Source organism: Mercenaria mercenaria, chromosome 19, assembly GCF_021730395.1.
Source record: "Mercenaria mercenaria strain notata chromosome 19, MADL_Memer_1, whole genome shotgun sequence".
Lineage (NCBI taxonomy): Eukaryota > Metazoa > Mollusca > Bivalvia > Venerida > Veneridae > Mercenaria > Mercenaria mercenaria.
Window position 1 is genome coordinate 29,786,405 of NC_069379.1, and position 9,740 is coordinate 29,796,144.

General features: G+C 34.8%; 1 protein-coding gene across 1 annotated transcript; it reads right to left on the reverse strand.

Moving 5' to 3' along the window:
- Nucleotides 1-2,829: 2,829 nt before the first annotated feature.
- On the reverse strand, nucleotides 2,830-9,455 carry LOC128551015 (plasminogen-like; the record flags this gene model as incomplete). Its single annotated transcript, XM_053531263.1, has 3 exons — nucleotides 2,830-4,928; nucleotides 6,009-6,263; nucleotides 9,191-9,455. Coding segments are annotated over 3 exons (795 nt in total), but the record flags the coding sequence as incomplete, so codon positions are not given.
- Between the last annotated feature and the right edge of the window lie 285 nt (nucleotides 9,456-9,740).

Consider the following 9,740-nt stretch of genomic DNA (forward strand, 5'->3'; position numbering starts at 1 on the left):
TGGAAAATGAAAGACACAATATCATACTTTTTTGCACAACAAAATCATTAAAGATTTATTCATTTGTGTTTGATTTACCCCTCAAGACATGGTTCCTATGATTCTGTCAACTTACATATGGTAAAAAATTAACTTTTAACAAGCCAATAATAAAACGAAGTACCAGTAGGTAAATAATAGTGCAGATAATACAGTTTTGCTTGTATCAAAATGTCACAATAGATCCACTTTTGTAATACAGAACACCTGGTAGGATTAGTAAAGGTGCAATTATATTGATCTCTATTTCCTATGCCTATTTGTTGTATATAAAACTATCGATAAACATTTAGCCTGCTGGCGACAAGTGATTCTGCTTTTGCCACCAACGCGATTCGGTTAGTTAATTTTCAGTGAACACCCCTTTAAATAATTGGTACTTCCAAAACTGCATGACAGACCACTCCATTTTAGAAATTTTAGGGTCCAAAGGATAAGTATGAAGTATGTGTTTCACCATTAGCAATCTGAGTTGTTATAGTATTTCCCGCAAAGAAAACTATCCATTATAAAGGTGTTTGTAAAATGTAAATCACTGACAAAGTATTGATTGTTGCCTTCTATCCCATTATACAGTTAATGAGGGTGCCTCCATGGCTGAGTGGTTAAGGTCTCTGACTTCGTAGTTGCCCCTCATCGATGTAGGTTCGAGCCTGGCTCAGGGCGTTGAATTCTTCATGTGGGGAAGCCATCCAGCTGACTTACGGAAGAGTTTGTTCTACTAAGAAGTCCACCCGTGAATAATGCACTGAGGAAAACTGTCGTAACTCTTATTAATTAGGAGTTATGACACAAAATCCATTCAACTCCCGCTATTACAGACGGAAACGATTTTTAAATAGGAGTGTTTCTTCTTAGATATAATTAACACCACTATCACAAAATTGCATATAAAAATGCTCCTTCTGATTATTCTCACTTTAACAAAGATTAAAATACGAAACAAGAACATTTCCATAGAATGGATAATTCGAAAAAATCAATGTACTTAGCTCTAATTTTCTAAAATAAAAAAACTAACATTATTCCTCTCTCAAAACAAATACCTTACCTATCATAAAATGTATGTATCCAGCTCCCATATAAGTGAATTAAATCGAGGATTTACTTTCGTAAGATATCTGTCGTCTAGGCATTATTTAAACATTTGCAAAAAAATGTTTATTGTGCGTGCTGTTCTGTTAATATTGCATTGTTACTGCATATCAGGACTGTTATTCAATCTTTCGGCTTTTGTGTGATTTCTTTTTTTTATGATTTAAACTTACTTTGAATAGCGTACAGATTTCAATGTCGCATTTATAAGTTTATGCTTTAAAATGCTGACATGTAACATGTAAAGAGCATTACTTGTTGGGAGTATATTAAATGATTTATCAACATATATTTAAACATTTCTATATATAGCTATATTACTCTTATTCGTAGCTTTAAAGGGTAACTATGAGAAAATAACAAAGTCTACCATTTGGCGTGAACCATTTCACGTAATGTTCATATATATATAATTATATATATGTGCTTAAAAGAACATATATAACTAGTTTCGTCACTTTTCTGAATGTAACCAAATGAGAAAAAGTACAAAATGTCTAGATAAGTATTTCTGATTGTGCAAATGGTAGAGTTAGTATTACTCTACTGTCTCCTTATTAAAGACCTATTGCAGGGAGACCAAATATATATATACATATGTTGATACAATTTTGAAATAACACATGGACTCTTTAACAGCTTAATATGTAAAAGACAGAACGGACTTAACTAAAGTGTTGCAAAATCTCTCTAGCATACATAAAGATGCATTTGTGTTATACTTGACGTAATGTCTTTATATAGTAATATTCCTAATGACGAGGGCATAAATACATGCAAATACTTTATAGAAAATGGTAGTAAATCAAAGGCTTCGATTAATTCAATTTCTAAGATCATACAATTATTCCTTACACAAGACCACTTTCAATTTCATGACACTAATTTACTTCAAACATTATTTACTGCTGCAGAAGCTCCAATGACTCCTTGGTTTGCTTTTCTATTGATACGTAAACTTGAAAAAAAAAGAACTTGAGGACTCCAGTGACAAGAAACCACTTATCTGGTTGCGTTTATAGATGGTATTTGTTTTCATCTGGAAGCATTCTGAGGATAATAGGTCTATAGACTTGTTTGGCGGATTTATCAGTTTGCATTATACTATATGAGCCGCGCCATGAGAAAACCAACATAATGGCTTTGCGACCAGCATGGATCCAGACCAGTCAGGATCCATGCTGTTCGCTTTCAAAGCCTATTGCTATTAGAGAATCTGTTAGCGAACAGCATGGATCCTGACCAGACTGCGCGGATGCGCAGGCTGGTCTGGATCCATGCTGGTCGCAAAGGCACTATGTTGGTTTTCCCATGGCACGGCTCATATAATTTACGTATTGTTACTCTAAAGATACAGCTACATTTTAGATGTTAAAATAGAAAACAAATGGAAATGGTGTCCTACATACTAATGTTCATGAAAAAGACACGGTCAACAGTATTAGAGTGTATATCATGTCATCAAATTTCGTGTGAAAAGGGTTTTCCCTGTAGCCAGACTAGACGTTTAGCTTCTTTTCCTTTTGGGGAAATGGTCTAACTATGTGAAGGAAACGATCTAACTCTTACAATGCAAGTGTAATATGAAAAAACATTCCATTGTATGTACCTACTATATGTATACACAGTTTGCATAGTAATCTTCTTAAGTATTCTCAACATGAGTGTGTTAGTCATAACAAAAAGCTACACAAATCGATTTTCACTGTTTTATTTGGATATACGTTTCAGAAAAGAGTGTGTAAGAGAAATTTCTATGGGCGCCACCATATTTGCACTACTACTTCCTCACTTCCGGCAATAGCCAGCAGTACATATCCCTGTAGTAGAAACTAAAGCATGTTCGATCACGCGCATGTTCAGGATAGCGTTTAGTTTCTAACTATACTATACACCAATAGGTGATCAATTTAGTCCTACATCACTGTTTACGAGCTGTCAATGTACACAATACATGTAGGCTCTGTTGAATTTATGCGACCCATCGTTTTTACTTTTTTTGCTATATGACTACATACAAATACTGAGTTATACATTTTTGGCTATCTTAGTTGCTACACGAGGTTACATAATAAAAGCTGTTACCACACATCACCGAACGCTCTCTCTCTCTCTCTCTCTCTCTCTCTCTCTGAGCTACAATATATATACAAATCTGAAAAGTTTTTCACTGTTGTGAACCATAAGAATAATATCAAATATGAATACCACTTGACACATGTGCCATCTTGTTGGACTGAATGAATTACCAAACGTGGTCCTACTGCTTTTTTTATTGTATCATTTAACTTGACTAAATGTCAGGCTCAACCTGTAAATTTGAATAAAGGAGATATACATTTTTGAAGAATTATAACTCTTTTGTCATTACTTCAATACTGACTCATTTTTCTTCGTCTTTGCCATATAAAAGTAGTAAAGAATAAAACGAACGTATCCCCTATTCTAAATATAAAAAATAAAACACCATATTCTTAGCATTATTGTCCTATATAAGCTTACAAGCTGTAAAACAGCTAATTAATGTACTTCAGTATTATCTCTGCTAGAATTAACTGCAAATTAATATCTGGGAAAGGTGAACTGTTGACGTCCATTGGGACTTCTAACTTCAATACTTTTGACATCACTTTTGAGTTCACTAATTCTTACTTCTTGGCCTCGAACTTGATCACTTCCTACTTCCTTAAACGTTAGTAACGAAGCTGGATGTTTAAGTAATGAGGTTGTAAGAAGTAATGAAGTTTTTTGTTCGGAGTTAGAAGTAATAAAGCTTGAAGTCAGAAGCAAAGGAATTGAAGTTGGAAGTAATGAAGATGTAAATTACAAGTAACAAAGTGGGAACTTAAAAGTTTAAATAATGAGGTTGGTAGTTAAAACTTGGATGTACTGAAGTAGGAAGTTAGGAAAGAATTTGGAAGTTAGCTGTAAAGAAGTGTGAAGTTAGAAGTAATGAAGTTGGAAGTTGAAAATAATAGAGCTGGAAGTTAGAAGTAACAAAACTTGTAATTAGAAGTTGGCAGTTAAGTAAAAGTCTCTCCAAAACTCTATAGTATACTAATTCTTACTCTTTAATATTACCTATATTAGGCCTAAACATTCTTTGTTTCCGTAACATGCTCAAAAAATTAGTGTAGGTAGGTCGGAAATGTTTTGGGGGGATTTTTTTTATCAAATGAGACTTTTCGTGAATAATATTTATGTTAAAAATGAATACAAATGAAGGGGTAATGCCCTCAGAGCATCAGAAAGTTGATTTCTAACACCACTGACCATGTTTAAAGCATAACAAGAGCAGTTTTGCAACTCTTTGCTAAAAAGTTGAATAAAAATTCTCCAGGGCCACAAAAACATTTAGGATCGGGCTAAAAATTTAGGGTAGGTCGGGATACCGGAAACAAACAATTTTTTTACGCCTTATATATCTAAATATTATATTCATGCTCGTATATGGTCTATTCACTGAAAATGACATTGAAAATGACATTATTCAACCTTGCTTGCATATTTGTACATATTTTATATATCATCGCATTTCTTTACGTTACACCAGTCCCATCTTTGGTTGGGGTCTGTTGTGTAACACCATAGCCTACTTTCAACCTGGGTAGGATCCCGACAGTAGTTTGCGGCATCACTCACTGATGCATCCGAAAACTTCGAGGGTTGGTTTCCGAAATTGTGGTCGTGTGGAGCTGTGGTATCCCATCTCTGGCACTCTACACCGCTCTCAGTTCTTGAGACCTGACCTTGAAACGTCCAAGGTTCGCCATCATAACAATAGTCGTATTTGCCTAAAATGGAATTGTAGGAATCAGTGCTAAAAGTATAAAAATAGAACTGTAGGGGTCAGTGTATAAAGTGTAGAGATAGAACTGTAGGTGTCAGCGCATAAAGTGTAGAGATAGAACTGTAGGTGTCAGTGTATGAAATGTAGAGAAAAAAAACTGTTCGGGGTCAGTGTATAAAGTGTAGAGATAGAACTGTAAGTCAGTGCAGATTGAACAAAACCAGAACTGTAGGGGTCGGCGTGAAATGTATCTGAAATAAAACTGTTAGGACAATAAACTTTAACACTAGAACTGTAAGGATCAGTGTAAAAGAGTAAAATATCTATCTCTAGGGGTCAATGCATAAATTATATGATAGAACGGTAGAGGTCAGTGCACAAAGTATGAAAACAAATCTGCTGGCTTCAGCTATAGAACTGTCGGCGTCAGCGCATAGGTATAAAAGTTGACCTGTGGCTTCAGTATAACATATGATCAAGTTTTACATGTATATAAAATATAATTCTGTACAGCTAATTCAGTATATAACACTGATGATAGAGTTAACTTTCATATATTTACATATAATATCGATATAATTCATGACAGATAAAATCAAATTCATTACCAATATTCAAGCTGATGCCAAATATATAGCATAATTCGTAAGAATGTGAATCTAACTAAAAACACGTGAAAACAAAACATGAAACTAAGGTAATTGTATTGTAATAACATTCGGCGATGTCTGTGCAATTTCATATTCTAGTCTGCTACTTCGGCATTCTGTCACAGTAGATTTAGCCCATGTGGCGAACGGTTCCGATGTCAACCGGAAAATGCCGAATTCACATACGGGGAATACGTAATTGAACGGGAAATACCGAGTGTCATTACAGTTCCATTTTCTCAATATTATTTTTACAAATATCAATAAGCGGAAATGTGTTCAGCTTGAACAGGTTATTTCAACATTTATTTTAGATACACAGATGCTTATAACATCCAACGTTTTTATGTGACCGACATGTATGCCAAAAAAATATAACTGTACCTATTTTCAGATGTGTGTATGAGATTACGACACAAGACTGATACACTTACATGGTTCAATGTCACAATAGTCCCAACGTGTACTTCCGGTTGTATAACACCATGGTGACTCTGCATTTGAAGGGTTACGGCAGTAGTTATTTGCATCAGCAATCGAAGGATCAGGGTAGTCATCTGGGTTGTCATACGTGTGCTCATGCGGCGCTTGTGTATCCCAGCGCTGACAGGTCAAATTCCCCTTTGTAACACTTGTGTACCCTTGATAGAGTTTAGAATATCCTTCCTTGTAACAGTTTTTATTTGAACCTACAAAGCCAACAATCTCTTTTCAGGTACTTGTGTATGATGGTCAAAGCAGTGATATATTCAACATAAATGAAAGGGTGATAACTTTACTTAATAACTGATGCCATTCTTAAAAATGAAGATGCGTGCTCCACTTAATATACAAAAGTATTATACATTACGTCTGTGTTAGGCCCGTATTGACCGCATTGGTATGTATCAAATTTCCAATTATGTCTGTGTTAGGCCAGTTTTGACTGCATTTGTATGTACTAGATTTGCAATTATGTATGTATTAGGCAAGTTTTGACTTCATCTGTATGTATCAAATTCCCAATTAGCCGTATACCGAAAAAACAGCTTCGAACCGAAAATATTTGCTGAAATTAAAAGTTTCTTACATGTCAGTAATGTCTGATGTGTTATGGGATGAAATGATTGCATTAACATATTGCTCTGGCCCTCTGTTCTAATATGTATTCTGTATAAACTATTTCACCCAGAAAGCAATCCAAATCAGATGATATTCAATGCTGTCTCGCCTTCTACCTGTTTCTTGCATTTATATTGGCCATGAGAGACGTTAATGGAACCCGTATATATTCTATATCGGGTTATAATTTTCTGATATGTATTTTTTAAATGACTGCCGCATCGCTTGTGTAGTCAAATCAAGACAGAATATATAGCCCAAGCTTTAATTATTATATTTGTCCTACTGCTTGTTATTGTTGCATTTGTCCCGTGACGTGCGTGAAAATAGCCATAAGAGAACAAGAACTCTGTAGCCTAAGCTACTTGATATTATGTTGAATTCGTGTTTTAAAGCTAAACCATCATAAAGGATTAAATCTATTCGTTACTTTGCAGTTTGTTGTATTAATTCACATGCAAAGTCAAATATTTATCAGGCAATAGGACGAGAAAAAAAAGTATGACGTCGCGAAATCAAGTGGATGGAACACAGCTCGTTGGTGGTCGCCCGATACGGATTTCCTCGCAGCGTATAACCCGCAGCCGGTCGCTATTAAACCCAGTAGTTTTGTTAATTAAAAATAAAAGATGTACTTAATATTTGCTGTGATTATATCTGTATTCGGCTCGTAATGTTACCATTTAACTAAACACATTTTTTCATATGATATTTCGATCGTTGCGTATACAGTTTATTGACACTTTATAAGATCGCCGTTCCATAGTTTGTGGTATATTCAACACAGAATTTCTGATGCAATGGCATAAAAGACTTGCCGCATAGTAGTTAAAACTGTTGACCATCGGTTCCGAAGACATTGGTTTTGTTCATTTAGAGGTAAGCTTTTCGATAAATGTTTCTTATATCACACATGGTAGCGCAATTTCCTGGACCTAGTCGTTCGAAATTTTAACAAATGATTAAGGGAACAGTTAATTAAGTTCAGAGCCATATTTCGACATTTTGTAAGTGTTAGTGAAACAAATGTATGATTTAAATATTATGAAATGTCTCTACACTAAAATCAAAACATCAAACGTTTATCCCACCAAGTCTAATATTCTGAATAAAAATTTAATCGGCGGTTATTTTAACAGCTGATTAAAGTTTTGGACAATTGGGCCCTGGTTGCTTAAACAGGTTAGTCAATCATCGTTTCTGATTATATTGATATCGCAGGATTATCTCCTTATTGGATGGCTTGCCGGTCAGTTGTCAAAAAGTGTTTCATTTCACCGCATAAGAAATATATTTACAAGTTTTGACAAGGTATTGGACCCCTAATAGTAATGTTTTAAAAATGGCATTTTCTTGGTATATTCTAAAGGCTGACCATGTTTCACACCGTGTTGCAAATTTTAAACAACTTTCACCGTGCCGTTTTTTGTAAATTTTGTATAATATATGGTATTTCCTCACGCTCAAGAAGAGACAAAACTCAATGTGATGGCCACTATCTAAAACGCTTGCAGAGAATTCATTACAACATAATTTTTGATAAAAGAAACATCAAACTATTGTTAAACAATTATAAAACAGAAAATAAAACTTAAAAAATCATTTTTGTCTAGGGTGCCTAGAGTAAACAGATTTAATGAGACAGAATTCTAACTCCAAAATTGAAAAATTAAGGTTGAATCCGGTGGGTCTGTTTTGAATTTTGCTCACTTCATTCCAAAACCTTGGGGCAATAGTAAAACCTACATGCATTTCTTCCACAACATGTAATCTAACGAATGAAGGCAAAATAGAGAACTTTTACCGCACGTAACTCAGTATTTTTAAAGATGTCTAACTCTACCCCTCCTGATTCAGATGTAAATTCACATTAAACAGCAAAAAAATTGCTTATAAAATGATAATTTTCCACTTTTGTACAATTCATCCATAATTAGTCTTGAAAGAAGTAAGACCTTGCTAGAAAAAAAAGGAAAACAGGGAGAAAAAAAATTGGTCCCAGTGGGGTTTGAACCTACGCCCCACTGAAAATTGCAATCAAAGTAGGTTTATAGTAGGAATTGAATACTCTTCGAAAAGGAGATACTCTATTACGGGTCCAATACCACCTCTTGAATATAAACCAATCATAAAAGTAATACTAATGGACTGGCGATAAATATAATAAGGAATGTAACAATAAAAAGTGTTATACCTCATTTTTATTGATACTGTAGTTCTAACAATTAACCATTGTTATTTTTGTCGACAAATCATCTTATTCCCGCAAAAGTACTAAGGCTTTGACTGATCTTATTGTATGAGATAGCGAGTCTCAGAGTAGTACAATAGTTTGTATTATTGACCGGCATGTCATTCAATAAGTGTTTCATTTTGTAAATCATCAAAAAAAGTATTCATACTCTTCATTAAGTTGTAACACAGCCCAGTAAAATAAAGTGTTGAACTATACACCGGTTGATTACACAAACTATTGACCGATGATTTATATAAGGATCATATATTAAGCTATTACATTGTGGAATATCGCAGTAATCCCATCGGTCATTCGGATCGGTTGTGTAGCACCAGGGTCTGCCCGCATCGTGCGGGTCTCGACAGTAGTTCTCCGCATCCTCGATCGTATTATCTGGAAATGTGTTTGCTTGTATATTCCATCGGTTATGTGGTTCGTCCGAGTCCCACCTTTGGCATGTAATACCGGAAACCGTCCTGTTTTGGAACCCCTGATATAAACGTCCAAATCCCACTTCGTAACATTCTAAGATTCTAGCTGTAAAGAAATGAATATGTACGGTGGTATGTTTAGGACATGCAATTATTTTTTTAGGATTAAATTATCTTGAGCGATCAACATCTTATCTCGTGCGCACGACATCTTATCTTGAGCGATCAACATCTTATCTCGAGCGATCAACATATTATCTTGAGCGATCAACATCTTATATTGAGCGATCAACATCTTATTTCGTGCGCACGACATCTTATCTTGAGCGATCAACATCTTATCTCGAGCGATCAACATATTATCTTGAGCGATCAACATCTTATCTCGAGCGATCAAC